The sequence below is a fragment of the Scyliorhinus torazame genome, chromosome 12 (genome assembly GCF_047496885.1).
Source record: "Scyliorhinus torazame isolate Kashiwa2021f chromosome 12, sScyTor2.1, whole genome shotgun sequence".
NCBI classification, from domain to species: Eukaryota; Metazoa; Chordata; class Chondrichthyes; order Carcharhiniformes; family Scyliorhinidae; genus Scyliorhinus; species Scyliorhinus torazame.
The window spans coordinates 5,982,490-6,008,097 of NC_092718.1; the positions used below are offsets into that span (position 1 = coordinate 5,982,490).

At 44.9% G+C, this 25,608-nt stretch overlaps 2 protein-coding genes across 14 annotated transcripts in view; one reads left to right on the forward strand and one right to left on the reverse strand.

Annotated features, from left to right (window-relative positions):
• The window catches only part of rab11a (RAB11a, member RAS oncogene family), a 51,595-nt gene extending 35,682 nt beyond the window's left edge, over positions 1 to 15,913 (forward strand). The window contains exons 2-5 of the mRNA XM_072470337.1: positions 4,290 to 4,485; positions 5,287 to 5,480; positions 6,655 to 6,735; positions 15,195 to 15,913. Coding sequence (XP_072326438.1) covers positions 4,290 to 4,485; positions 5,287 to 5,480; positions 6,655 to 6,735; positions 15,195 to 15,334 — 611 coding nt within the window. The 3' untranslated portion in view covers positions 15,335 to 15,913. The remainder of the gene's footprint in view (positions 1 to 4,289; positions 4,486 to 5,286; positions 5,481 to 6,654; positions 6,736 to 15,194) is intronic.
• A 1,982-nt stretch (positions 15,914 to 17,895) lies between these two features.
• Positions 17,896 to 25,608, reverse strand: part of megf11 (multiple EGF-like-domains 11) — a 664,461-nt gene continuing 656,748 nt past the window's right edge. For 9 of the 13 annotated variants that reach the window (XM_072470335.1, XM_072470334.1, XM_072470329.1 and 6 more), the window contains 2 exons: positions 22,649 to 22,849; positions 17,896 to 21,547 (listed from right to left, as the gene is read on the reverse strand). In XM_072470335.1, the coding sequence (XP_072326436.1) occupies positions 21,375 to 21,547; positions 22,649 to 22,849 (374 nt within the window). In that variant the 3' untranslated portion in view covers positions 17,896 to 21,374. Of the gene's footprint in view, positions 21,548 to 22,648; positions 22,850 to 25,608 lie in introns of those variants that run through there. The other 4 variants (XM_072470336.1, XM_072470332.1, XR_011933847.1 and 1 more) reach the window with 3 other exon arrangements.

The window sequence follows — 25,608 nt, forward strand, 5'->3', positions numbered from 1 at the left end:
TCTCGGCCTTCCTAAAAAGGCTCTTTCAGCACCTACTGTTTTGACCAAACCAATAGATGGTGTTGGTCATAACCTACCCTTGGGTTTTTTTTTTTGTTAACGGATGTAGGTATTGCTGGAAATCCCAGCATTTATTATCCATCCCTCTTTGCACGTGACTATGTGGCGGTGAGCTGCTGCAGCCTTGGAATCACACAGTTCAAAAGAGGCCCTTCGGCCCATCGACGCTGCACCAACAAATGGAAACTACTTTAATTACACTAAATCCCACTTCCAGGACTTGGTCCATAACCTTGAATGTTTTGACATTTCAAGTGCTCATCCAGGCACCCGCCCTCTCCGCATGAAAACCTTACCCCGCACATCTCCCTTAAACTTTCCCCCTCTCACCTTGAACCTGTGCCCCCTTGTAATTGACACTTCCACCCTTGGAAACAGCCTCTGACTATCCACCCTGTCTATGCCTCTCATAATTTTGTAGACCTCTATCAGATAGCTCTCTCTCTCTCTCTCTTTTTCCCCCCTCAGGTTCCGTCTTTCCATTGAAAATAATCCTAATTTATTCAACCTCTCCTCATAGCCAATACCCTCGAGACCAAACAACATCCTGGTGAACCTTCTTTGCACTCTCCCCAAAGCTTCCACATCCTTCTGATAATGTGGTGACCAGAACTGCACGCAATACTACAAATGCGGCCTAACCAAGGTTTTACATAGCTGCAACATTGTTTCCCAACTCCTGTATTCGATGCCCTGGCTGATGAAGGCAAGTATGCCTTTGCCTTCTTAATCACCTTGGCCACGTGTGTTGCCACTTTTAGGGAACTGTGGACCTACACGCCCAGATCCCTCTATGTTAATGTTCCTAAGGGTTCTGCCATTTACAGTATAATTCGTACCTAGATTTGATCCTCCAAAATGCATCACCTCGCATTTGACCGGATTAAACTCCATCTGTCATTTCTGTGCTCAAGTTTCCAATCTATCTATATCCTGTTGTTCCCTCGGACGTTCCTCAGCACTATCCAGAACTGCCGCCTTCTGGGATCTGTGAACAAGCATCCCAAGACCTCTCTGTTCCTCTGAGCTTCCTAGTGCCCTGCCGTTCACTGAGTACTCCCTTGTCATGTTATTCCTTCCATAGTGCATCATCTCACATTTTGCAGAGCTTAAATTCTATCTGCCACTGATTTGCTTGGCCATCTGACCAATCCGTTTCTCTCCTCCTGTTAGCTCAGACCTTCTTCCTCGCTGTCAACCACCCGATCAATCTTTGTGTCATCCGCAAACTATCGTCCGTCCCCCCCTCCACGTTTTCTTCTTGAACTGCTGGAGCTCGTCTGGTATGGATACAGCCAGGTTTGGAAGGTGTTCAGGATTTTATAGCTCATGTGGATGTCTCACTACATTCAGGGTGCTATATGTGGGCAAATTGTTGTTGGTTCCTTTGTTCTCCAGTTCCAACCTGCTTCCTTTGTGAATCTCCTTTATCGAGGATCAGACTTTTAAAAAAAATCAGAGTATCCAATTAAGGGGCAGTTGATCGTGGCCAATCCACCTACCTTGCACATCTTTGGGTTGTAGGGGTGAGACCCACACAGACACAGGGAGAATGTGCAAACTCCACACGGACAGTGACCCAGGTCCTCGGCGCCGTGAGGCAACAGTGCAAACCACTGCGTCACCATGCCGGCCGAGGATCAGATTTATATCTATAATAATATAAAATCTTTATTGTCACAAGCAGGCTTACATTAACACTGCAATGAAGTTACTGTGAAAAGCCCCTAGTCGCCACATTTCGGCGCCTGTTCGGGTACACACACGGAGAATTCAGAATGTCCAATTCACCCAATAATTCACCTAACAGCACGTCTTTTGGGACTTGTGGGAGGAAACCGGAGCACCCGGAGGAAACCCACGCAGACACGGGGAGAACGTGCAGACTCCGCACAGACAGTGATCCAATCCAGGAATCGAACCTGGGACCCTTGCAACAGTGCTAACCACTGTGCTACTGTGCTGCCCATGCTACCTGTGATCCTGCAGATTAGTTTTAAACCCAGCGTTGTTGCGGTTCGTCTTTTGATTCAACAAAACAAACCAGAATTTTCTTGTTCACAATTGCTCTCCATTCTGTAGTTATTTAATACCGTGCTTCCTCTTGCTGGGACCTCTGTTGATTTCTGACAATCTGACCAAATTCAGAATATCCCACCATTAACACTGTTACATTGTTTGTCACTCCCTGAAGGTTGTTTCCTCCCAATCAAACTCAGAATGTTCCCGAACAGACATTAAATCTACAAGCTGCCAACTGTAATCTCATTCGATTCCCCTGTGTGCTTCATTCTACTTTCTCAAGCTACTATCTAGTTCACTGTAAGTGAATTGTGGAACTGTGCGAAGCTGGATTTGAGAATTCCAAAAATAAGCCACATGGTGCTTGTGGGTGTGTTTGTTACCTTTGCCTGTTCTGAGAGTTTGCTCTGCTCCCTCTTATGGCGAGAGCTTTGGTATTGTGAATGCCATCTGCTTGTATCCAGGAGCTGAGTCCAAACCCCCGGTTTATAATTTATGCCTTGAGTGTAGAGTTGAGGTTTGGTTTACACCGGTGGGTGTAAAAGATCCAATGATCATTATTTGGCCAAAATACGTCTCGATCGAGTTTTTTAAAAAAGAATCCCTACAGTGTGGACCATCCAGTCTACACCGACCCTCTGAAAGAGTGCCCTACCTAGGCCCACTCCCCCGTCCTATCCCCGTACCCCACCTAACCTATGCATCTTTGGTCACTAAGGGGCAATTTTAGCCTGGCCAATCCACCACCTGAACATCTTTGGACTGTGGGAGGAAATAGGACCACCTGGAGGAAACCCAGATGTGGGAAGAATGTGCAAACTCCACACACAAAGTCACCCAAAAAAGATTGTGTAGTTATTATTAAATCACTACAAAATCTTGCTATGTATATTATAACACTGACTGCACGTAAAGTAGTTCATTGTGACGTGCTTTGGAATACGCTGCCATTGTGGAAGGTGCAGCCTATATGAATCTTGGTGCTTTGTACTTCGCTAATGGAGATGCTCTGGTCTATTGGCATGGAGAACTGGTTAGCAGACAGGAAATGAAGAGCAGGAATAAATGGGTCTATTTTCAAGTGACAGGGGTAACTCCTGGGATCCCATAGGGATCAGTTATTGGGCCCCAACTGTACACCATATACATCAATGATTTGGATGAGGGAGCCAAATGTAATGTTTCCAAGTTGACTGATGACACGGAACGGAGGAAATGTGAGTGTGGGGCGATTGTTAAAAGGATTTAAGGGAAAGGTTGACATACAAAGGGGCCTGGGTGTCCTTGTACACCAGTCACTGAAAGCAAACAAGCAGGGACTGGAAAGCAGGCAAATGGTATGTTGACTTTCATTGAAAGAGGATTTGAGTACAGGAGCAGCTGTACAGGGCCTTGGTGAGACCACACCTGGAGTAGTGTGAGCAGTTTTACCTCCTTATCAAAGAAAGAATATACTTGCCATGGGGGGACTGCAGCGAAGGTTCACCAGACTGATTCCTGGGATGGCAGGATTGTCGTACGAGGAGAGACTGGGCCTGTATTTACTGGAGTTTAGAAGAATGAGAGGTAATCTAAATGAAACATATAATTCTGACAGGGCTGCGCAGACTGGATTTGGGGATGTAGTTTCCTCTGGCTGGGGGGGGGGGCGGGGTCAAGGGGTCAGAGTCTCGGGTCATTTAGGACAGATGAGAAATTTCTTCACTCGGAGGGTGGTGAACCTGTGGAATTCCCGACCACAGAAACGCTGTGGAGGCCAAGCCACTGAATATATTTAAGAGAAAATAGATTGCTGGACTCTTAAATGTGTCCATGGGTATTGGGAGAGCACGGGAGTGTGGCATTGAGATAGAAGATCAGTCATGATCATATTGAATGTTGGAACAGGCTCTGAGGATGAATAGCCTACTTCTGCTCCTGTGTTTCTCTCAATCGAATTGTGTTCTGATACTTCTCCAGAATCAAAGACCACCAAATAAACTGAGCTCACTTAACATTTTGCTCTCGACCGTTGGTGCTTTTGCTGACCGTGGGATTTGAGAGTTGTCTTTCGCTGTGAATTCCTTTCTGCTGTCCCGTCCCCTCTCTCACCTGATATAACTACCTGTTCTACACAGCCCTGGATTGGGAACCCACTCCTGTCCCCCCTGGATTTATTTGGACTCTGCTTTGTCTAACTGTGCTCTCATTTTCTTCTTGCCTTGCAGTTGTGCTGATTGGAGATTCGGGTGTGGGAAAGAGTAATCTGCTGTCACGCTTCACACGTAATGAGTTTAACCTGGAAAGCAAGAGCACAATCGGAGTGGAATTTGCAACAAGAAGTATTCAGGTGGACGGGAAGACGATTAAAGCACAGATCTGGGATACGGCTGGGCAGGAGCGATACCGGGCAATCACCTCTGCGTGAGTTTTACATTGACTGGAACAAACATTTTCTTTGAGCGGTGTCTTTTTTTTTTTCTTCCTGTCCATTCCTGTGCCTGCCTGTGGTGTGAACCAGGGCTGTGGATTAGTGCTTGCGAGGTTGTTGTGCAGTTCACTGGGTGACGGGAAACATGAGGTTGCCTTGTCTTGCATTTTGCTCATCTGTTTATTGGAGATGATCTGGGAATGTGACACGGCTCCAGTGTCTCGTGTCTGAAAACTCAGTAGAATATAGATTTACATAGAATTTACAGTGCAGAAGGAGGCCATTCGGCCCATCGAGTCTGCACCGGCTCTTGGAAAGAGCACCCTACACAAGGTCAACACCTCCACCCTATCCTCAGTCACCCCCACCCAACACTAAGGGCAATTTTGGACACTAAGGGCAATTTATCATGGCCAATCCACCTAACCTGCACACCTTTGGACTGTGGGAGGAAACCGGAGCACCCGGAGGAAACCCACGCAGACACGGGGAGGATGTGCAGACTCCGCACAGACAGTGACCCAAGCCGGAATCGAACCTGGGACCCTGGAGCTGTAAGCAATTGTGCTATCCACAATGCTACCGTGAGAGAGAAAAACCTGGGCCCCAGAAAAGCCCAGTGTGCTCATTTAATGCCCTGTGCAGGTACAAACACGCATATCATTCTAATTAAAGCAGGTGTAATTTTAACTTAAAAATCAATTGCAACCCCTTCTGGTGCAAATGTGTCGATTCAAATTCAGCTCATTATGAATGCGTGTGAAATTATGTTGAATTCTTTGTTTTGCGGTTAGATATTACCGAGGGGCAGTTGGTGCTCTGCTGGTTTATGATATTGCCAAACATCTCACCTACGAGAATGTGGAAAGATGGTTAAAAGAACTGAGAGATCACGCAGACAATAACATCGTTATTATGCTGGTAGGAAACAAGAGTGATCTACGCCACCTCCGAGCTGTGCCTACAGATGAGGCAAAAGCCTTTGCAGGTATGTGTTCCAAATTTGTGTTGGGGCTAATTCCTGTTAGATGCCCCAGTTTTATAAATTGATGGCCAGAAGAATGATAGATATCAGTAATGGATATTCCTGGAGAACAGTCATATGGACTCGAAACGTTTACTCTGTTTCTCTCTCCACAGATGCTGCCAAACCTTCTGAGTTTTCCAGCATTTTATTTCAGATTTCCCCATCTGAGCATTTTGCTTTAATTCTATAAGGAATGAATGTTCCTCCAACTCTTTGCAAGGCTAGCACTTTGTGGTTCATTTTCTGGTTAAGGAGCATCGCACTTGAGCAGAAAAAAGCTTCTAAAGGACTCGGTCAGAACTCCTTCCCTGCATTTTATAAAAACCGCCTTTTATTTTTAATGCTTCCTCAGTAATTTCCATTTCTGTTCCCTCCTGCCCATGTCAGAACGGTGAGAACCTGCCTCATCGCTAGCAGTCTGGAGGCACCTGACTGAGTTGAATGTTATGGACTGCACCATGTTCACTCTTCCTGGGTCATTCTAGGACAGTCTTAGCCTTGGCCTGAGCAGAAGTCAGCCCATTGACCACAGCTGTGACATTGCACACTGGGAAGAAGATCCATGGGAGTTATGAGGAGAAGCCAGGTTAGATGTTGGGCGAAGTTGAACCTGATCTGCGAGACAGTGACTATTGCTTCTAAATTCTGCCCTTAAGTTTGTTTGCTGCTTTGATCTTAAATTTGGGGAGCAGGTAGGTATGATTGAAGCAACTGAGGTTCTTTGCAGTGTTACAGTGTCATCAGTGGCAGGAGGCTGCAATTACAATGTGACAAGTTTACGTAGGCAGTTGCCAATATAAATATAGGCAAGGGAAAAGTTATCAAGACATTGTATGAGAAATATAAGATTTTTAATATTGGCACATAGTTTGCTCTCTTATCTCCACCCCTTCCAAATGCACTCCTTGGCTCAGTGATGACACTGAGTCATTGGTAGGTAGGTGAGGGGGGATGGATGAGCCAATTGCTACGCATTGCTTTTGCTTCTGCACATCGAGCATCTGATCACTGTTGAGGATCCAGTGACTTGACCCCTGTCAGAGATGATATATAAGCCGGAGGGGGAAGAAAGAATCGGCTCATTCCTCTGCTGGTGACTGACATTGGAACGCTGACGGGATTGTTTCTGTTCCAGAAAAGAATGGATTGTCTTTCATCGAGACGTCAGCTTTAGACTCGACGAATGTAGAGACTGCGTTCCAGACCATCCTGACAGGTGTGTGCATCTCCTTCAAACATTGATTTTGAGTTGAGTCTAAACTGATCGTTTTCAATGTAGCATATATCACTGACTTGATGTTTAAAAGTTGGACTGGAACTGACAACTGATTATTATCACATTGTTTAAGTTGCGTCGTTCATAGGTGGATGTGACTCTTCCATTATCCACCACAGAGCCAGGTGTCTTGTGTAGGTGTCATGCGTTGAGCAACTCTCTGAGCTGCTTCTTGCTGTGTAGGACCTCCCCAGGTTTTGAAATTCCTGTGTGCAGAAAGTTCAATGATTTTTTTTTTAATGCTTCTTAAACTGGGAGTGTTTAGAAAGGTTGCAGCACAGAACAAGGCCTTTCAGCCCTTCATGTCTGTGCTGGCTGGAAAAACCTATCCACCCAAACTAATTCCAGCCTCCAGCACCCGGTCCGTATCTTTGCAGGCTGCAGCACTCCAGGTGCCGATCCAGCTTCCTTTTAAATGCGCTTTGACGGTTTCTACCTCAACTGCCAATCCAGGCAGTGAATTCCAGACACCCATCACCTTGTGGATGAAAAAGAATTTCCTGATATCCCCTGTAATCCTTCTAACAATCACCTTAAAATCTGTGCCTCCTGGTACTTGACCTCTGCTGGGGGAAACAAGTCTTCCCTATCTAGGCCTCTCATAATTTTTACACCTCAATCAAGTCACCCCTCAGCCTCTTCTGTTCTAAGGAAAACGACCCCAGCCTCTCCAATCTCTCCTCATCGCTGCAGTTTTCCAGGCCTGGCACCATTCCTTTAAATCTGCACTCTCTCTCCAGAGCAATTATGTCATTCCTGTTGGGTGGCACGGTAGCACAGTGGTTAGCACTGTTGCTTCAGAGCTCCAGGGTCCCAGGTTCGATTCCCACTTGGGTCACTGACTGTGCGGTGTCTGCACGTTCTCCCTGTGTCTACGTGGGTTTCCTCCGGGTGCTCTGGTTTCCTCCCACAGTCCAAAGACGTGCTGTTAGGTGAATTGGACATTCTGAATTCTCCCTCTGTGTACCCAAACAGGCGCCGGAGTGTGGCGACTAGGGGCGTTTCACAGTAACTTCATTGCAGTGTTAACATAAACCTACTTGTGACAATAAAGATTATTATTATAATGTGGTGGCCAGAACTGTCCACAAAACTCCAGCTGTGGCCTAACCAGCATCTTATACAGTTCCAGCGTTACATCCCTGCTTTTGTATTCAATACCTCGCCCAATAAAGGAAAGCATTCCATTGGCTTTCTTTACCACCTTGTCTACCTGTCCTCCCAACCTCCAGGCCTCCGGGACCTGTGGACATGCACTTTTTTTTTTTTTTTGCACTGAGTGCTGAATTTGGTGCATTTGAGTGCTATAGTGAGAGTTTGGTGACTGAGGGAGTATAAGGCTTCATTTTTATCTAAAGTCCAGTCTTTCTTTTATTTAGTTAATTAACTTAAAAGCTGCTTTTTGGTTTAGAAGAAGGTGAATTTTCAATCAGCTTTAAACAAAGCTTCTACTTGTAGGCACTTGCAGCTGGAGCTTGTTAATTAGTTAATTGGAATAGGCCAGTTTTCAGAGGCTAGATTCACAGTATAAAAGTGGTGCATTTGAGTGCTATAGTGAGAGTTTGGTGACTGAGGGAGTGCTGAATTTGGTGCATTTGAGTGCTATAGTGAGAGTTTGGTGACTGAGGGAGTGCTGAATTTGGTGCATTTGAGTGCTATAGCGAGAGTTTGGTGACTGAGGGAGTTAGGTGAGGAGGGAGTAAGGTGCTCCTTTCATTTCGTTTCCTACATTTCCGCAAAGAGTGAGAAGAGAGCCAAGAGTTTACAGAGTGCAGCTGACTGGGAGCAGAGTCGGAGGGCGGAGATCCAGTTGGTCCACAGGGCAGCTATATTCTGTAAGAGGGGATGGAGGCTAGGCCAGTTGCATGCTCCTCCTGTAGGATGTGGGTGGTGAGGGATACCACCGGTGCCCCCGCTGACTATACCTGCAGGAAGTGCACCCAACTCCAGCTCCTCAAAGACCGTGTTAGGGAGCTGGAGCTGGATGAACTTCGGATCATCCGGGAGGCAGAAGGGGTGATAGAGAAGAGTTACAGGGAGGTAACCACACCCAAGGTACAGGACAAGAAGAGCTGGATTACAGTCAGGGGGAAAAAAAAAACAGGCAGACAGTGCAGGGAACCCTCGTGGCCGTTCCCCTTCAAAACAAGTATACCGTTTTGGATGCTGTTGGGGGGGATGACCTACCGGGGGAAGGCCCTAGCGACCAGGTCTCTGGCACTGAGTCTGGCTCTGGGGCTCAGAAGGGAAGGGGGGAGAATAGAAAAGCAATAGTTGTAGGAGATTCAATGGTTAGGGGAATAGATAGGAGATTCTGTGGTCGCGAGTGAGACTCCCGGAAGGTATGTGCTTCCCGGGTGCCAGGGCCAGGGATGTCTCGGATCGTGTCTTCAGGATCCTTAAGGGGGAGGCTGAGCAGCCAGAAGTCGTGGTGCACAGTGGTATCAACGACATAGGTAGGAAAAGGGGTGTGGAGGTAATAAACGAGTTTAGGGAGTTATGCTGGAAGTTAAAAGCCAGGACAGACAGAGTTGTCATCTCTGGTTTGTTGCCGGTGCCACGTGTTAGCGAGGCTAGGAATAGGGAGAGCGTGCAGCTGAACAAGTGGCTGCAGGAATGGTGTAGGAGGGAGGGCTTCAGGTATTGGATAATTGGAGCGCATTCTGGGGAAGGTGGGACCTGTACAAGCAGGACGGGTTGCATCTGAACCAGAGGGGCACCAATATCCTGGGAGGGAGGTTTTCTAGTACTCTTCGGGAGGGTTTAAACTAATTTGGCAGGGGAATGGGAACCGGATTTGTAGTCCAGCAACTAAGGTAGCCGATATTCAGGACTCCAAAGCGTGTAATGAGGCAGTGGGGAAGGGAACACTGACAAAGGAGAGTACTTGCAGGCACGGAGATGGGATGAAGTGTGTATACTTCAACGCAAGAAGCATCAGGAATAAGGTGGGTGAACTTAAGGCATGGATCGGTACTTGGGACTACGATGTGGTGGCCATCACGGAAACTTGGATAGAAGAGGGGCAGAAATGGTTGTTGGAGGTCCCTGGTTATAGATGTTTCAATAAGATTAGGGAGGGTGGTAAAAGAGGTGGGGGGGTGGCATTGTTAATTAGAGGTAGTATAACAGCTGCAGAAAGGCAGTTCGAGGAGTATCAGCCTACTGAGGTAGTATGGGTTGAAGTCAGAAATAGGAAAGGAGCAGTCACCTTGTTAGGAGTTTTCTATAGGCCCCCCAATAGTAGCAGAGATGTGGAGGAACAGATTGGGAAACAGATTTTGGAAAGGTGCAGAAGTCACAGGGTAGTAGTCATGGGTGACTTTAACTTCCCAAACATTGAGTGGAAACTCTTTAGATCAAATAGTTTGGATGGGGTGGTGTTTGTGCAGTGTGTCCAGGAAGCTTTTCTAACACAGTATGTAGATTGTCCGACCAGAGGAGGGGCAATATTGGATTTAGTACTTGGTAATGAACCAGGGCAAGTGATAGATTTGTTAGTGGGGGAGCATTTTGGAGATAGTGACCACAATTCTGTGACTTTCACTTTAGTAATGGAGAGGGATAGATGTGTGCAACAGAGCAAGGTTTACAATTGGGGGAAGGGTAATTACGATGTTGTCAGGCAAGAATTGAAGTGCATAAGTTGGGAACATAGGCTGTCAGGGAAGGACACAAGTGAAATGTGGAACTTGTTCAAGGAACAGGTACTACGAGTCCTTGATATGTATGTCCCTGTCAGGCAGGGAAGAGATGGTCGAGTGAGGGAACCATGGTTGACAAGAGAGGTTGAATGTCTTGTTAAGAGGAAAAAGGAGACTTATGTAAGGCTGAGGAAACAAGGTTCAGACAGGGCATTGGAGGGATACGAGATAGCCAGGAGGGAACTGAAGAAAGGGATTAGGAGAGCTAAGAGAGGGCATGAACAATCTTTGGCGGGTAGGATCAAGGAAAACCCCAAGGCCTTTTACACATGTGAGAAATATGAGAATGACTAGAGCGAGGGTAGGTCCGATCAAGGACAGTACCGGGAGATTGTGTATTGAGTCTGAAGAGATAGGAGAGGTCTTGAACGAGTACTTTTCTTTTGTATTTACAAATGAGAGGGGCCATATTGTTGGAGAGGACAGTGTGAAACAGACTGGTAAGCTCAAGGAAATACTTGTTAGGAAGGAAGATGTGTTGGGCATTTTGAAAAACTTGAGAATAGACAAGTCCTCCGGGCCTGACGTGATATATCCAAGGATTCTATGGGAAGCAAGAGATGCAATTGCAGAGCCATTGGCAATGATCTTTTCGTCCTCACTGTCAACAGGGGTGGTACCAGGGGATTGGAGAGTGGCGAATGTCGTGCCCCTGTTCAAAAAAGGGACTAGGGATAACCCTGGGAATTACAGGCCAGTTAGTCTTACTTCGGTGGTAGGCAAAGTCATGGAAAGGGTACTGAAGGATAGGATTTCTGAGCATCTGGAAAGACACTGCTTGATTAGGGATAGTCAGCACGGATTTGTGAGGGGTAGGTCTTGCCTTACAAGTCTAATTGAATTCTTTGAGGAGGTGACCAAGCATGTGGATGAAGGTAAAGCAGTGGATGTAGTGTACATGGATTTTAGTAAGGCATTTGATAAGGTTCCCCATGGTAGGCTTCTGCAGAAAGTAAGGAGGCATGGGATAGTGGGAAATTTGGCCAGTTGGATTACGAACTGGCTCACTGATAGAAGTCAGAGAGTGGTGGTGGATGGCAAATATTCAGCCTGGATCCCAGTTACCAGTGGCGTACCGCAGGGATCAGTTCTGGGTCCTCTGCTGTTTGTGATTTTCATTAATTACTTGGATGATGGAGTTGAAGGGTGGGTCAGTAAATTTGCAGATGATACGAAGATTGGTGGAGTTGTGGATAGTGAGTTTGCGGCTGCAAAGAGACATCGATAGGATGCAGAGCTGGGCTGAGAAGTGGCAGATGGGGTTTAACCCTGAAAAGTGAGAGGTTGTCCATTTTGGAAGGACAAATATGAATGCGGAATACAGGGTTAACGGTAGAGTTCTTGGCAATGTGGAGGAGCAGAGAGATCTTGGGGTCTATGTTCATACATCTTTGAAAGTTGCTACTCAGGTGGATAGAGCTGTGAAGAAGGCCTATTGTGTGCTAGCGTTCATTAACAGAGGGATTGAATTTAAGGTGCAAAGGAGATTTACCAGGATGTTGCCTGGAATGGAGAGTAGGTCTTACGAGGAAAGGTTGAGGGTGCTAGGCCTTTTCTCATTAGAACGGAGAAGGATGAGGGGCGACTTGATAGAGGTTTATAAGATGATCAGGGGAATAGATAGACAGTCAGAGACTTTTTCCCTGGGTGGAACAAACCATTACAAGGGGACATAAATTTAAGGTGAATGGTGGAAGATATAGGGGGGATGTCCGAGGTAGGTTCTTTACCCAGAGAGTAGTGGGGGCATGGAGTGCACTGCCTGTGGAAGTAGTTGAGTCGGAAACATTAGGGACCTTCAAGCAGCTATTGGATAGGTACATGGATTACGGTAAAATGATATAGTGTAGATTTATTTGTTCTTAAGGGCAGCACGGTAGCATTGTGGATAGCACAATTGCTTCACCGCTCCAGGGTCCCAGGTTCGATTCCGGCTTGGGTCACTGTCTGTGCGGAGTCTGCACATCCTCGCCGTGTGTTCGTGGGTTTCCTCAGTGTGCTCCGGTTTCCTCCCACAGTCCAAAGATGTGCAGGTTAGGTGGATTGGCCATGATAAATTGCCCTAAGTGTCCAAAATTGCCCTTAGTGTTGGGTGGAGGTGTTGACTTTGGGTAGGGCGCTCTTTCCAAGAGCCGGTGCAGACTCAATGGGCCGAATGGCCTCCTGCACTGTAAATTCAATGATAATCTATGATTAAACTAGGACAAAGGTTCGGCACAACATTGTGGGCCGAAGGGCCTGTTCTGTGCTGTATTTTTCTATGTTCTATGTAAAGGTGTCTCATCTCCTCTACCCCTTTCAATATCTTCCCGTTTATTGAAAATTCCCTTGCTGTTTTTGCCCTCCCCAGATGCGTCACCTAACACTTCTCCGTTTTGAATTAAATTGTCCCCTTGCAGCCACATTCACAACCACTTCCAGCTAAGGTACAGATAACACAGACTAAATACAAAGTTCATATACACCGGCCCAGTAATGTGCCTGAACATCAGACAAATAATTAATATCTTAAGTAGCCTTTTAATAATGTGATCATTTTTGATGACGACTAATCAATCCTCACCCAGAAATGTGGAGTCACGTTCCTTCTGGTAAGAATTGTTGGCGATTTTCAAAATGTACCATTGTTCCTTACTTTTACTTTCTCCCTCTCTCCCCCTCTCTCCCCCTCTCTCTCCCCCTCTCTCTCCCCCTCTCTCTCCCCCCTCTCCCCCCCCTCTCCCCCCCTCTCCCCCCCTCTCCCCCCCTCTCCCCCCCTCTCCCCCCCTCTCCCCCCCTCTCCCCCCCTCTCCCCCCCTCTCCCCCCCTCTCCCCCCCTCTCCCCCCCTCTCCCCCCCTCTCCCCCCCTCTCTCCCCCCCTCTCTCCCCCCCTCTCTCCCCCCCTCTCCCCCTCTCTCCCCCTCTCTCCCCCCCTCTCCCCCCTCTCCCCCTCTCTCCCCCTCTCTCCCCCTCTCTCCCCCTCTCTCCCCCTCTCTCCCCCTCTCTCCCCCTCTCTCCCCCTCTCTCCCCCTCTCTCCCCCTCTCTCCCCCTCTCTCCCCCTCTCTCCCCCTCTCTCCCCCTCTCTCCCCCTCTCTCCCCCTCTCTCCCCCTCTCTCCCCCTCTCTCCCCCTCTCTCCCCCTCTCTCCCCCTCTCTCCCCCTCTCTCCCCCTCTCTCCCCCTCTCTCCCCCTCTCTCCCCCTCTCTCCCCCTCTCTCCCCCTCTCTCCCCCTCTCTCCCCCTCTCTCCCCCTCTCTCCCCCTCTCTCCCCCTCTCTCCCCCTCTCTCCCACTCTCTCCCACTCTCTCCCACTCTCTCCCACTCTCTCCCACTCTCTCCCACTCTCTCCCACTCTCTCCCACTCTCCCTCCTCTCTTTCTTTCAGTACCAGAATTAACAAATTCACCATTCTCTGTCTTTCTCCGTCTTTCTCAATCTTTAAGCCTCATTAGTTAAAGAGATCAAAATTTACACTTCCAGCAGGATGCAGCCAAGAGGGGTATGAACTGAAATCGAATTAATCAGGAATGCCGTGAGATGCCCTGCTACTGCAAATTCCTGCCCAATAAATTCCTGCTGGTGTTTTTGGTGTTGAGATTGTTAATGAGAGAGCAGGTGGAAAGCGAAAACTGTTTAATGGAGATAATGTGTGGATGACAGTCAGTACAGACTTTGCTTGTAGCTGTCTTCTAATTAAATCCCTACTGAGCCAAATCATTAGCATGGCCTATTGTACAAAAAGAAAGCTGCAGATCACATTGTTCACTTTGACTGAGGTTCTTATTGCTGGTAAGCCCTGGTTTAAACACATAGTTTCTATTCTTGTGTCTTGGGTTCAAATGGAATTTAACTCCCTGCTTTATCAGACATCTGTAATGAGCGTTCCTTTTGGAGTGTGAAGAATTGGTACGTGGTAATCATTCCGCAGCATTTCAGGCTCCAAACCTGCACAGTGGTTAGCACTGTTGCTTCACAATGCCAGGGACCCGGGTTCGATTCCCGGCTTGGGTCACTGTCTGTGTGGAGTCTGCACGTTCTCCCCGTGTCGGCGTGGGTTTCCTCGGGGTGCTACGGTTAAAACATAGAATTAACAGTGCAGAAGGAGGCCATTCTGCCCATCGGGTCTGCACCAGCCCTTGGGAAGAGCACCCTACTTAAGCCACACCTCCTCTCTATCCCAGTAACCCCACCTAACCATTTTGGACATTGAGGGCAATTTATCATGGCCAATCCACCTAACCTGCACATCTTTGGCTGTGGGAGGAAACCGGAGCACCCGGAGGAAACCCATGCAGACACGGGGAGAACGTGCAGACTCCGCACAGGCAGTGACCCAAGCCGGGAATTGAACCTGGGACCCTGGAGCTGTGAAGCAACAATGCTAACCACTGTGCTACCGTGTCACCCCCTCCCACAAGTCCCGAAAGACGTGCTGTTAGGTGAATTGGACGTTTTGAATTCTCCCTCAGTGTACCGGAACAGGCGCCGTGGCGACTAAGGGATTTTCACAGTAACTTCATTGCAGTGTTAATGTAAGCCTACTTGTGACACTAATAAAGATTATTATAAAAATTGTTGACAATGCAAAACAAATTTACATTTGTTATCTCTGTGTAAATGTACACAGATTACAACAGAAGAACAGACTCCAAATTAGGGCCCAAAACATTAGTTGAAGACTTAAAAATTGTGTTCAATATTTTATTCCCCTCCCCAGAAATTTATCGGATTGTGTCTCAGAAGCAAATGTCAGACAGACGTGAAAATGACATGTCACCGAGTAACAATGTGGTCCCCATTCACATGCCTCCAACAACTGAAAACAAACCAAAGATGCAATGCTGTCAAAACATCTGAGATACAGAAGTCGTTCTCCGTTCCCCATGCTGTACCTGTGTATTCCTTACAGTTTTTGTTATGTAATTCAAAATTTGCTGATTAATGTGGCAATTATCTTAAAGTTGTTACTGTCTTTATAAAATCTGACATGTTAAATTAATGTCAGCTGTGGCGCATTTTTATATATAATATATATATATATATTCACAGGTAGTATAAAATGGTTTTTAAAAACCATTTTGTAAATGAGGTTATCATGTAAAATAATGCTGTTTCTAAGTGGTGTTAAGAGTAGGGAAGGTGGAATACAGCACCCACAAGCCTTACTGTGGTCGGTGCTTTAAGAGATGGAAATATTTGCTTCGATCAGGAATGCTCATGAAGTTTGAACAACACCGATGGCATTTCCTGAGTCAACTTGTCACTAATTTGCCTCTTTTCTTTGTCACGTTTCCTGATATTAGATGTAATTGATGTTTTGTAAATTATTTGTATTTTATGCATGTACTATGATCTCCTTTTTTTCAAATTTTTAGGTTATAATGGTTTAAAATATATTCTGTGTACTTGAATCTTAATTAAAGTGAAATGAAAGGGGATTTGCTTGGTTTACTTCAATGCAAAGCGATGCCTCGGATTTGGAGCCCATTTCTGGACTCCAGCTCAGAATGCTGGGAGGTGAATGTCTACCTCAGTAAATGAGTTCTAGAGGAAAAACGTACATTTTAGATAATTTGGCATCTTTTGTGTTTAAATTGAGTCATTGTCCCAACTCTGAAGGTTAGGAATTCACTGGCTAACTCCCAAAGTACACACTAACTGGGACTGTATAGGTTAACCAGTGCAAGGAAACACCTTATTTACCCTGTCCTCTCTAACTTACCCCTGCAGAAATGTCTATTCACGGTGGCAGTGTTTAGGTGTGATCACTGCACTGTGAAGATGGTCTTTTCTCTGCTATAGGGCTGTTCTCTGTCCGGTAGTTGGCAGAGTCTGAGAGGACCGTTCTATCAACCTAATTTCTTTTTTTGTTTAAATGGTAAGTTTAGAAGGAAGGTAATCTCAGCGCCAGACATACTTCATTTGAGGTACCAACTTGCTGAAGCTGCTCCACAAGACTAGCTGCCTGCTAAACAGCAAAAGCAGCAGGTGCCATAACAAATGGATCAGTGCCAAGCTCTGTTACCTTGTCAGATACAGTTTAGATTGGTGAACAGCCCAGCAACTAACAGGAGGCGGCTACATAAAGATATTCCTCCCCTGGATTGACACCCCTCACATTGAGCAGTCACAAAGGAAAATAGCAAAGTTATCACAAGAAGGCAAAGAAAATTGTGAAAGTAACATTTATTACTTTTCACAGAATATGACAACTGAGTAAACTTATTACAAATCAGTTTTTAAAAAGAGTATTGCCTACTGTCTTCGAAGCATTATCTATACTATGAAGCTATCACTACTGAGAGCCCACATGCTCCCTTTTACAGCAACATTTGTACACATTTTGATTGAGTGAAATATCTTGAAGCATAGGCTTGAATGTTATGGTTCTAGCTCCCAACTCTAAAGAATAAAATATTAATTGCCATCACATTTCCTCAATTGCCTTTTCAAACAATGGACACAGACTTTCCTAATTGCAGTCTGTAATTATAAATCTGTAAAAAATTGAACTATTGTTCAATTGAGCATCAAGATCGATGTGACGCTCTGGCAGAACAAAAATTAAGCTTCCACACAAACTGGATCGTTAACAAGGATATTTTGTAATGGTTCTGCTCCCCCATACTTGGTCATGCACCATTTCATGGGGAGGTGAATGATACTTATTCTGGGTTTCTATCGATTGTGTTACCAAATTGGCCACTAGGATCTCAATAACATACTGGAAACCTCATAGGAACTCATAGGAACTTGTACTGCTTTCTTGCCCAAATCTTATAGTTTATTATATTTGCATCCTCTAGATCAGATTACTGCCTTGTCAACTATCCACTAAATATAAGTCACTTCATCCTGATGATTGGATCAGCGTTCCTCTATTTTGAAATTATACCTACTGTTTAATGACATAAGCACAAAGGAAAATTGAGGAAGGTAAAATAACTTGGCCCACAGCCCACAAATTTCCCTTCTAACAGACCATGTACAGTCCATCCTATTGGACATTCTACCCATTCTGATCTATAATACCCTAAGTAATGAAACTAATCTCGATCTACACAAATCACCTACTTATTCACCTCCATACATTGTGCTGTGTAGGTGGCATTTCCTAGGCTTCGGCAACACAGGGGTTGAAGAATTTGTTATCTGTAACATTGCGACTTTGATTTATTCTCCACCAGATGTTTCTCCAGGGCTATAAAGGAGTTAATTAACTATTCATTGATTTTGACTTTTTTTAGTGAAAAGCTTGATTCCATGCTTAATAAGTTACTCATTATTCAGCATATAGGACTGTCATTAAAGTTTTAACAAGGTTTGTAAATCTTGTTTTCACTTGACAGTGAAATTAATCTTCAAATTAACATCACAATGAAAAAATGTAATATGAAGACCGTGCTTATTTTTTAATAAATTAAGTTGTTGAATGACAATTATCTTATTGCGGCAGAATTCCTGTGTTGCAATAATCTGCTGTTCTCAGTCAAAAGTGACGGATTTTCTTAATCCCATTGCCAATTAGTGCTGAATCACCCCATCCCCCCTCTCCCCATCATTATCATTGCTGCTGCTGTCTTCCTGCATCTCGTCCATTTCCACTTGTAACTCGTGTCTCAGGCTTTGTTTTTTCTAAGTGAAAATTTACTTTTTTTCTTCCCTGCAGCTAATTGGAAACTTTTAAAATATTTTCTCAATTGCGGGAAAAATATTCAAATGGCAGGTAGGTAATTGTAATGCAGAAAATTGTGTCACACATTCTATCATAATAGGGTCAACATTTAGCAGGCATTTTTAATTATTGTAAACCATACACTATAAACATTCTAATATATAGGGACATATGAAATACAGAACTCGTAGAAGAGTATGGTCTCTCCCTGTAGCAAGCACTGAAATTAAATGCAGTATCATTGTCCTTTAAATCACATAATGCAATGCTGTCTCAATTTGTAGTTCATTGTACAAATACACCACAAAGCCAGCCAACAACAAAATAAATGACTGACCCCAGAATGAATGACACATGATCTTCACACACGTATATTGTGAATGAAAATGGATCTCCAAACCTGCCACTAACTTGCAACAGTGCAACTTGTAACTTAATTCATGCTGTCCTATTCACTTTGTACGAATTATCAGGAATTCCTTGTGATGTGATTATATCTTGAGTCTCTGAATCCCTATGAAATACCCTTCAGCAGTTCTAGTCAGTCAAACGGGGATGTTCTATTGTTAATACTTCATGTTACGTGATTTAACTGGGAATGATGCTGCCAGCCCACTGGGCTTTTCCAGCATTTTTGGTTTCAGATTTCAGCATCTGCAGGATTTTGCTTTTATTATTATGGAACAGTACTTGTCAGGTCTCATCTTTAGGTCATTTCCGGTATTGAATGATCTCTGCTCACAGCAGCACAGTGGTTAGCACTGTTTTCTCAGCGGCAGAGACCCGGGTTCCCAGCTTAAGTTGCTGTCTGGGGAGTCTGCACGTTCTCCCCCTGTCTGTGTGAGTTTCATCCCACAAGTCCTGAAAGACGTGCTTGGACATTGGACATTCTGAATTCTTCCTCTGTGTACCCGAAAGGTGCTGGAATGTGGCGACTAGGGGATTTTCACAGGACCTTTGTTGCAGTGTTAATGTAAGCCTACTTGTGACACTAATAAAGATCACTATTAGTTAGGGGTTTGACATATTACTACAAATGTTTCCCAAAGAAGTTTTTTCCTGTACAGTAGCTGTTCTTTGCAGCAACCTTATCAGCGTTCAGTAGCGATTAGCATTTGATTCTGATGGATTTCCATGCTATGGTTTAAGAAAGTTCAACACTTAATTCCTGATTTCTTTTGTCAAGTTCTACTTCCTCCAATGACTCATCAACAAATAACCTTGGCTGAGGTTATGCTGTGAGGATCTTGTCAATGATTCTGAAATGAACCCCTTAGAGATGCGGAACACCTTTCACCATTCCTTGGCACCTCCCTCTCTCTCCTCACTTCCCCAGCAGTTGTAAGTGAGATCAGGAACTTAGTTTATTGAGTGCAAGGTAAGTTTTTTTACAGAGGGTAGTGGGTGCTTGGAACTCGCTGCCGGAGGAGGTGAGATGAAATGAAATGAAAATCGCTTATTGTCACGAGTAGGCTTCAATGAAGTTACTGTGAAAAGCCACTAATCGCCACATTCCGGCACCTGTTCGGGGAGGTTGGTACGGGAATTGAACCGTGCTGCTGGCCTGCCTTGGTCTGCTTTAAAAGCCAGCGATTTAGCCCAGTGAGCTAACCCAGCCCAGTGGTGGAAGCAGGGACGATAGTGACGTTTAAGGGGCATCTTGACAAATTCATGAATAGGATGGGAATACAGGGATATGGACCCCGGAAATGCAGAAGATTTTAGTTTAGACGGGCAGCATGGTTAGCACAGGCTTGGAGGGTCGAAGGGCCTGTCCCTGTGCTGTACTTTTCTTTGTTCATTGTTCTTGAAGAGCTAGTGATAGGTCCTGTCCCATGATGTATTTTTACAATATGAAGGCCATATTTAGATTATTTTCCATGATCGTGTTTGGTTCCCATTGACTGAGGCCCTGAGGGTTCAGCTGGATGATTAAGCCCACCTGCCTATTGTTTAGTTGACTAAAAGTGTGATTTAAGTAGGACTTCCCTTAGCCCCCTCACAGACAATCCTGGCAGGCAAACCCATCCTCGGACATTCACCTATGCAGGTTGGCAAAGGTTGGGATTCAATTTAGGTCTCCTTAGTTGAGGCTTTGATACGTCATAGCCAGAGACTTGCCTATCCATTGCACGCTGTAAATGTTGCTTCACTTTCATCATGCTCCTTCAGCCTGGATAATAATCGACTCACGGGCAGCACGGTAGCACAGTGGTTAGCACTATTGCTTCACAGTGTCAGGGACCCCAGTCAATTCCCAGCTTGGGTGACTCTGTGCGGAGTCTGCATGTTCTCCCTGTGTCTGCGTGGCTTTCCTCTGGATGCTCTGGTTTCCACCCATAGTCCAAAGATGTGCAGGTTAGGTGGATTGGTTATGCTAAATTGCCCCGTTATAGTGTCCAAAAGTTAGGTGGGGTTGCGGGGATAGGGTGGATGTGTGGGCTTAGGTAGGGTGCTCTTTCAGGGCTGCTGTAGACTCGGCTGAATGGCCTCCTTCTGCAAATAAATTCTATGATTCAACTACAATCGCAATTGAACTCTGGAACAATTCCTGAAATATTGAAGTTGTAAAGTGGTGTAGGAACCCCACCTTCCTTACTCCTTCACTACCTTAATAAACAATTTGACATTGTCAATGCTTCATACTGCAATGAAGATACCTTTTGGAAACATTCTATTGATTTTCTATACACTACGTCCATTGGTTTGAAATGTCTACAAGAGTGGTCAATTATCTTAAACAATGGATCTATTTCAGTAAGTCGTCAGCATTTAGTAACAAAGATTAAAGTCAAAGAAATGTTTGCCAGATTTTGTTTGTTCTTTCTCCTCCCCCATAATCAATTGTCCCTCCAATGTAGCATTTTTCTGCTGTTCGGTTTAATCATCTTCCTGACACAGTTACAGGTTAATCAACTAATTTATTGTTGGATTTGACCTTGTTGAACTAGGTGGTGCAGCCACACTGGTTTGTTAGATCAAGACTGGAAACGAACCTCCTCGCTTCAATTTCATCATATTAAAGTACTTCTTTAATTACCATGCAGCAAAGGATATTCACATGAGGGAGGGTGATAGATTGCCTTCTGCAATGTCCATGTTACGCTCATGATTATAATTCATTTTCAAGTCATCTTTGAGTTTCAGCAAAAAAAGAGTGTCTTCTCTGCCACTATTTCTTGTAAGCAACAGATTCGAAGGAAGAGTGTGAGTTGACCAAAGTCATGCTTTGATTGGCTTGTTATGCTCTTTGTCGTCCGGGGCATGTGATGGGCTGTGCCTCACGGGTAGCAAATCATAATGACTTGGGATGTGACTGTTCTTGGGCAGATCGTATGGGTTCTGGCTGCAGCTTGGGGTTATTCCCTGACCTCGAACAACGCTTACCGTTGGCTCTAGAAAAAAAAAACACGTGTTAGATACACGGAACTCAAATAAACCTGACTTCCTGCTGGTCTTTGGAAACTCCAAAACCATGAGTACCTGCTAAATGAGAATAACAGACTTGATTTCCTCAATATTCAGATCTGCTTACTCATTTACTGTCAATTCAGAACAATTGAAAATACAGGTACAAGGAAAGGCTGCTTGGCCTCTACCCTCACAAATGTCTTCATTGTCTCACATGGCCATTGCATTGAGTTCGTTTGAAGAGACCATCTGTTTAAACTGTCACAATTGCAGTAACAAATGAATATTCCAAATGGATTTTTGCTTGTCTGGATTACCATGAGTATTTAACTCTGTTAACAGGTCTTAAACGAGGCAAACAAGCTATGAGCCCATGGACTCCTCCACAGCCTTCAGTACTGTACCCACTCAGCTCTCCTACCCAATTAGCCGCTGAGTTTTGCTGAGAAGCACAAGTGTAATCACTCCGTGATTCGGCTGTAACTGAGTAACAGGATTTATAAGCGTCGCATACATTTAATATCGGAAAACACACAATCAACGAGCCCTCAGATTGGGATAAAAATTGACACTAAGACCCAGCAAGTCGAATCTTTGCCTCTTTTCACTGACATTTTCAACTGGGAAAAGATCAGGAAAGTTGGCCTTTGGGTCTGTTGGACACTGCCGCTTTCCTGATATAAAGCTAAATATCAGAGCTACAAGGATAGCAGAGACTGAAGAGTTGGGTGCCTAATTCTTCTGCTGGGTTAAGGAGTCTGTAAAAATCCAATAAAAACATTAACTACATTTTAAGTGGTTCAAAACAAAGCCCTGACTCCCATGAAACTCTACATGGATCAAGAGTGCTGAAGTGGGAGTGAAGGTAGCAGTTATGTTGGAACAACGGGAATGTGGGGTCAGTGGGAACATGGGGTTAGTGGGAGTGGGGACAATGGGAATAATTGAAGTCCAATTGTAATATCCATTTCTAAAGTTATGACATCCTGTGTACAATAGCGTTAAAACTTTAAGTATGTTGACAAGAATCCTGGCTAATTTTAGATGGTTTCTAATAATTCTATCTCTTCCAGAAAAGCACTTGCCAACTTCGTAGATGTTTTTGTTTGTGGAGGTCTCGGTCTCCGTGTAGGGGGGCTCCCTGTGAACAGGGGACTTCATCTCCACGTAGCTGCTTTCAGAATGTTTGCAGGTTAACATTGGCGGGTCTTTAATGGTAGCGTATGGGTTTTCACTGCTGTTTAACGAACATGTGCTGGAACTGCACACTGAGCCCTTCACATAATCTGACAAAAAAACCAAAAATGAAATTAGAGATATCATTTGCCTTCAGTAAGGACAGAACCTCTAAATTTCCTTAGGGACATCCCGGTCCAGTGTCATGGGAGCACTGTGAAACTGTAGGGTTCCTTCAATCCATTGTCCAATTTCCAGTTTAGAAAAGGATATCCCCAGAAGTATATCCATTCAGCAAGAATCCTTGGCCAGTGAAATCCAGCTGGTGCTGTGTGACACGTGACCTCCCTTCTAATGCACAGAGAATATAAATCACTTTATTTTATAAATTTAGAGTACCCAATTCTTTTTTTCCAATTAAGTGTCAATTTAGTGTGGCCAATCCACCTACTCTGCACAGCTTTTTGGGTTGTGAGGGTCAGACCCACGCAGACATGGGGAGGATGTGCAAACTCCACACGACAGTGACCCGGGATCTAACCTGGGTCCCCGGAGTGCTAACCACTGCGCCACTGTGGTGCTCTTGAATATAAATCACTTTTGCCTGGACACAGGTAACTAACACTCTGGCATTACCTGTGCTTTTTATTGTTAAACAGGTGAAATAAACCCCATGTGCTCCTCTTTGTAATGTTCCACACAGTTCACTTTAAAGCTCCAATATATCCTTCCCATCTCCCTATCTCACATTATACACATTGCATGTTTTCTCCCATAAACTAATATAATAACCTATCTCACCTTCTCCCTGGCTGCCTACACAGAGGCTCCAGAATATTGAGCTTCCTAAAAAATCTCCAAGACAAAAATGAATATTTTCCAAGATTACAGTAAATCTAACCGGATTTCACTGCCATTGTGAGATGCAGAGACTAACACCAGTACTTTTGTTTCTACAGATTGTTAACCATCAGCTCCAGGAATGTGCGCAGGTGTATCATGGGAGCACTGTGAAACTTTAAGGCTCCTTCGATACATTGTCCAATTTCCACTTTAAAAAATAATATTATCACCAGAAGTAAGCATCCATTCAGCAAGAATCCTCGATCAGTATAATACAGCCTGGTCGATACTGTCCAGGGGCACGGGTGTGTTGGGATGAGTTTTTAGAAGTTAAGTATAGAAGTAGCTAGGTTCAGAATAAACCTTTTTATAGCTTGTCTTCTGCTTATAAGTTTAACACAGCTCATGTTCTATTGTATTACAAAAGGGAGTGGCACAGTGGTTAGCAATGCTGCTTCAGAGCTCCAGAGATACGGGTTCAATTCCGGCCTTGGTGACGGTCTGTGTGGAATTTACCTGTTCTCCCCGTGTCTGCGTGGGTTTCCTCCGGGTGCTCCGGTTTCCTCCCACAGTCCAAGGATGTGCCGGTTAGGTGGGGTTATGGGGATAGGGTGGGGGAGTGGGCCTAGTTAGGGTGCTCTTTCAGAGGATTGGTGCAGACTCGATGGGCTGAATGGCCTTCTCCTGCACAGTAGAGATTCTATGATTTTAAAAGGATTTATTTTAGGAATGATTCGCCCCTTTATTGTGAAGGGTTCTTGCAATCTCCAGCATGACCAGGACTCTGCAAATAGTATATGTGAAACCACTGATTGGCTTTCCATTTCCACTTGTGGAGGGAGAGTTTGTATTCAGGACACTTTGTACCGCTCGCTTATGGCAAGGTTTCACTGCAGATGTTTGACCACTAGCCAAACATGCTCCTTCTCCAGGACACTGCCCAGCCAGAAGAATTGATCTTTTCAGGCACAATTCCTGTCCATTTTTATGCATGTCATGTGTAAAAGAGACAAGTCTGCCAACACAGTAATAAATACAGACGCTGAGGCTTATACAAGTGTTGAATACACTAACTCCTGCGAGTGCAAAACACACCACAATCCAATGAACACACATCTGGCAGCAACCACAGCAAGTTTCTTTCTAGAAAAATAACCAATCATCATCCTTTCGGGAAATTTCCAAATGAGTTCCTCCATGAAAATACTTCACTGATATAACGAAAATGCAGATTAACTGAAAGCGATACTTATTTGTATAAATTTTGAGCAGAAAAAACTATGAGCAGAACCTGAAAAGAGAGAGAGAGAGAAGTGACAAATTGCTGCCCCACATCAGCCTTACTTCGCTGTCAATAAGAACCAGAAATTAGCACCAGGCTCCAGAATTGTCTGCAGAAAAAAACAAAGTATATTGAAAAGTACATGTTGGGCAGCACGGTAGCACAAATGGTTAGCACTGTGGCTTCACAGCGCCAGGATCCCAGGTTTGATTCCCCGCTGGGTCACTGTCTGTGCGGAGTCTGCACGTTCTCCCCGTGGGTTACAGGGGCAGGGTGGAAGTGAGGGCTTAAGTGGGTTGGTGCAGACTTGATGGGCCAAATGGCCTCCTTCTGCACTGTATGTTCTACGTTCTACGAAAACCTAAGAGAGAGGATAATTTTGTTAATGGCAGAGTTAAAAACATCCCACAATATCACATGCTGCGGTGATGGAGTTTTAGCCATTACACCTGGATGGCTCAGTTCATATTAAATCGGCTCCTCTGTCTCACTCACAAGTTCATACATTTCATTTTTCTGTGAGACCAGAAGGCTGTTGCTGGACGATGAGAACAGATTTTGCAATGTTAATACCAAGGGTTGGTTCACAGAGTTCAAACTCAATCAGCGGGCGGCACGGTAACACAGTGCTTTGCACTGTTGCTTCACAGCTCCAGATTCCCAGGTTTGATTCCTGGCTTGGGTCTGTGCGGGGTCTGCACTTTCTCCCCGTGTCTGCATGGGTTTCCTCTGCATGGCTCCAGT